The sequence below is a fragment of the Andrographis paniculata genome, unplaced genomic scaffold (assembly GCF_009805555.1).
Source record: "Andrographis paniculata isolate CXL003 unplaced genomic scaffold, ASM980555v1 Contig52END, whole genome shotgun sequence".
Lineage (NCBI taxonomy): Eukaryota > Viridiplantae > Streptophyta > Magnoliopsida > Lamiales > Acanthaceae > Andrographis > Andrographis paniculata.
Genome location: NW_026137587.1, coordinates 3,670,123 through 3,674,384, shown reverse-complemented (window position 1 = coordinate 3,674,384; position 4,262 = coordinate 3,670,123). Strand labels below are relative to the sequence as shown.

The 4,262-nt window shown below is 26.0% G+C and overlaps 1 protein-coding gene across 1 annotated transcript; it reads right to left on the bottom strand.

The window, feature by feature from the left end:
- Positions 1-416: 416 nt before the first annotated feature.
- Positions 417-1,060, bottom strand: LOC127254794 (VQ motif-containing protein 11-like). The gene has a single exon (XM_051280075.1). The coding sequence runs from the start codon at positions 1,028-1,030 to the stop codon at positions 479-481; it is 552 nt and encodes a 183-aa protein (XP_051136032.1). The 5' UTR covers positions 1,031-1,060; the 3' UTR covers positions 417-478.
- Between the last annotated feature and the right edge of the window lie 3,202 nt (positions 1,061-4,262).

Here is a 4,262-nt window from a genome sequence, read left to right as displayed (position 1 = left end):
TCAACAGGAGACTTGGCTTCCTTCACAACACATAAAATTTAAAAATTGAATGTAATATATATATATATATATGTTGAATTCATTTTTTAAAATGTATATATAATCTAATTGGTTAAAAAAAAAATTAAAAATAAAGGTAATGTGTTTGGTTCGTATTTTAGTTTGAATTATATATATATATATTTCTAATATAAAATAAGAAAAATTATGTCAATAATCTAAAAGATAATAATTTATGTTGAATTGTTAATTTTTTTTTATTAATATTCATTAAAAATCATATAAAAAACAGTATTTATGAACAAACCAAACAAACAAAATTTTAAAAATTAAAATCATATTACTACAATAAACTCAATTAATAATAATAATAATAATAATAATAATAACCACTAATAATACCTCTACTCTCCTACAATCTACATACAAAAAAAAAAAAGGTAGAATTAATAAATAAATTAATTAACATATATAGAAATTAAAAATTCTTATTGATAAAAATATTATTGTATCGATGATGACTATCATGATCGCCGTCGCCGTCGTGAGCCATCGGAGAATGCAGAGGGAACAAAGGCAGGAGCTCCGGCGGGTCGGATCCTACCGGAGTGCTTAACGGGCTCGGGTGCAAATAGAATCCTTTCTCGGCAATCGCGCGTTCCTCTTCCTCCATCGGCGTGCGTGGGCTGCCACGCGCCGCCAGGTACTCCAGCGGCGACACCGGCGACGCTGTGCTTTCTCCGGCCACGCGCGCCAACGCTCCGCCGCCGAGCTTGATCTCCAGCTTCCTGGCGGTCGGTCTCCGCTCGTGGAGCTTGAACGCCGGCCTACGAGGACCGATCTCCGAGGATTTCGCGGCGGCGGCCTTCGCCGGAGACGCGCCGGTCAGGCGCTGGACGACGGCGCGGAAGGTGGAGGGATCGGCCTGCACGAAGGTGGTGTTGGGGACGGAGGTGGCTACGTCGGAAGAGTGGAATGCCGGCGGAAAAAAAGGGCGGCTAGGGTTGTGGTTGCTGCCGGAGGACGCCATTGGAGAGGAACTTGAAGCTCTCAAGAACAAATTAATGATTGCAAGGGAAGCGGGAACAAGAGAATATATATATATATATATACACACGCTTACACGTGTAAAGTAAAAAAAAAAAAATAATACATTTTAATTTTTATTTAAATTATATATATATATATATTTTTTCGTCCATTAAGTTTATTTATTTAAAATTAAAATCACTTCTTACTATATTAAAAAAAGTGAAAAAATTATTTTTTATCACTATTTTTATTATATTTTTTTCATTTTTTTTCATTATACTACTATATTTATTTTTAAAAAATACTCCCTCCTTCCCATATACCATGTTCATGTTGCCGTTTCTATCCGTCCCACGTACCATGTCACTTTCCTTTATTGGAAAATGATTACACACTTTAATCTCATTTTAAATTTTTTAATTTTTTTTAATTTTAATTAAACTAATTAGTTATCTTAATCTTAATTTATAATTATTTATATTATAAGATAATTATTTTCACTAATATATTCTTAATTATCTACTAATTACACTCCTTCTAAAATACCGTGTTTAGAGTATAACGGTATTTGGGACGGAGGGAATATATTTTTTCTAATAAAACCATTTATCAAATAACTTTAAATCAATATTAAAATTAAAATACAAATCAAACACATTTTACTTTTCAAATTCTTATAATCTTTTAACAAAAAAATTATACATATTTTCTAAAAAATATTAATATATTATATTTATATTTATTATTTTTATATTTTCTCTACAAATTTTTATATTTTACATAAAAATATTCCTTTAAATTATCTCACAAAACAAAAACACTATCTATTCACTCCGTCTTCATAGTGCAGATTTTGAGAAGGATGGATGATAATTGATAATGCTAATCTCATATACTAAAAATAGTAAAAAAATAAAATAAAAAGTATAGATATTTTTACTTTAAAAATAAAGAGAGATATAAAAAAAATATTTTTAGATAACAATAAAAACAAAAGAAGATATTTTATTTTTTATGACAGGAAATATATGTTAGAATTTGTCTTTTAATTTGATGATTTTGATGCCTAGTTTTATTTTGCTAGTTTAATTTTGATACTCCTTCCGTCCCATTGAAAAGTTGTCACTTTCTATTTTTATCCGTCTCAAAATAAGGTTATCATTTCCTAATTTAAGAATTATACTATCTTCCTAACATAATAAATATCTTTCAAATTTATACTACATTACACAAATGTCATTACTTTTATATTACACAATACTAATAGGAGTATTTTCGTCTTTTTATTATAACTCATTATAATATTAATATTCAAAATCTACGTGCAAAAAATAAACGGCAATCTTGCATCGGGACGGAGGGAGTATTTAATATACTCATTTTTTAAACAAATTTGGATGTATTTGGTTTGTGTTATGTAAGTTTTTATTTTTATTATATTGAAAATGAAATATAATATTCAATATTTTTTATATATAATTATTATATTTTATTTTAAATTATATTTTACTGAAAAATTAATATACTTTTTTATCATAATATAGTCACATTATATAATAAAAAGATAGTTTAAAGCATAAACTAAACAAACTATATTTTAAAATAACTTAGAGATGCCATGTAGTGACTGATAGCTTCTATGTTATTGCATTTTATGTGTTAATAGTTTTGGAGAAATTGACTTGATTTGGTATGAATTGTACTAAATTTGTGTATATTCGATATATTTTATATGTCGACGAGTTAATTTACAAATTTGATGTAAAATAACAATAATTGCAAAAATATAATCGGAAAAGTCCATATTATTAATCATGATCATGACTAAGGAAGATACATGTGTCTACTTTGAGCTTAATTGAATTCTAAATTCAATTGTGTTTTTGAAATTATACGATAAAAATTTAAAAATTAATTTAACACAAAAATTAGGGATGATACGTCTAAGGTGTAAGATAGGAAATAGAACTGCAAAATATAGTTCAAAAGTCATTTCAAAAACGCAAGAGCCATTCGACAGCAAGTAGGCGACGATGATAAATTTTTCTCATGTCGTTTATATATATATATATATATATATTTGGTTACTTCATTTTTATGAATATGGAATATATCCCTTTTCTAAGTCAAGTATTGATTAAAATTGAAATTTATATTGTATGTGATTTTCGGATATATATTAAATACTTATTAAGTATTAGTATTTGTATAAGTTTTAGTTTTAGTTTTTTTTAATAATGAGTATTTGTATAATTTTTTTTTTTTTTTACGACAGTTAGAACCCGCAGCTGCTACCCGAAAGGTATTTGTATAATTTTTGAATTTATTGTGTATGGTTATTGAATTGAATAGGTATTTAAATCATATATTTCAATTAATTCAATAGTTGAATGCCAACTCCAATAAGAAATTTATAATTGTATTTTTATTTGAATAAGTGATACCCGTATTTAATACTTTTCAATATAATTATGAAATCGAATTTTAACTGCTTTTTATATGTAACAGAGATTAAAATCATTTGTTTTAGATCATAATGCAATTAAACAATTTATTTCTAGAGTCATACTTGGAGTTGTTAACCTAATTAGAGTCAATTAATGGTACCTCAATTGTCTATATAATCAAAAAATGAGATGTCAGAACTTGTTGATGTCTATATAACTAGTTTATTAATAATTATAATAATTATTTTTGGTTAAATCAATAGTTCAGTTCAAATCTGGTTTCGAAATCATTTCTTGGACTAGACTTTATTATATATATATATATATATTCAAATTCCATTCTAATTTTTAAAATTCTAAAACTTTAGTTATTTTCTAGTATTTTAGTTAATTTAATTTTATTCTTCATTTTTACTTTAAATTAATTTAACTGAATATGAAAGAATTTCTATCATGTTTACGTAAGTTCTTGTGAGACAATTCTTTATAATCTATTACTTTAATTTTTTTTATTGCAGATAAAAAGAATTATTTAATTAACCGTGTATGATGACTTTGTAGTGAAGCTCATAATTGAACCAATAAAATGTACAATAATAATAATAATAATAATAATAATAATCTAAAAGTATCACATTAAAAATAGAGAGATCTTTGATGCATAATATGGATTAAATAAGTTGCTCAAAATCTCTTGCTCTTGTTGATTATATTTATATATATATATATATATGTTAATTAAGTTTTTATTCTTTTATTTGTAAGTTGATAATGTCAAGCTTC

Bases quoted from the DNA above. Each gene is read 5' to 3' on its own strand.
- LOC127254794 (XM_051280075.1), bottom strand. From the start codon at position 1,030: ATGGCGTCCTCCGGCAGCAACCACAACCCTAGCCGCCCTTTTTTTCCG.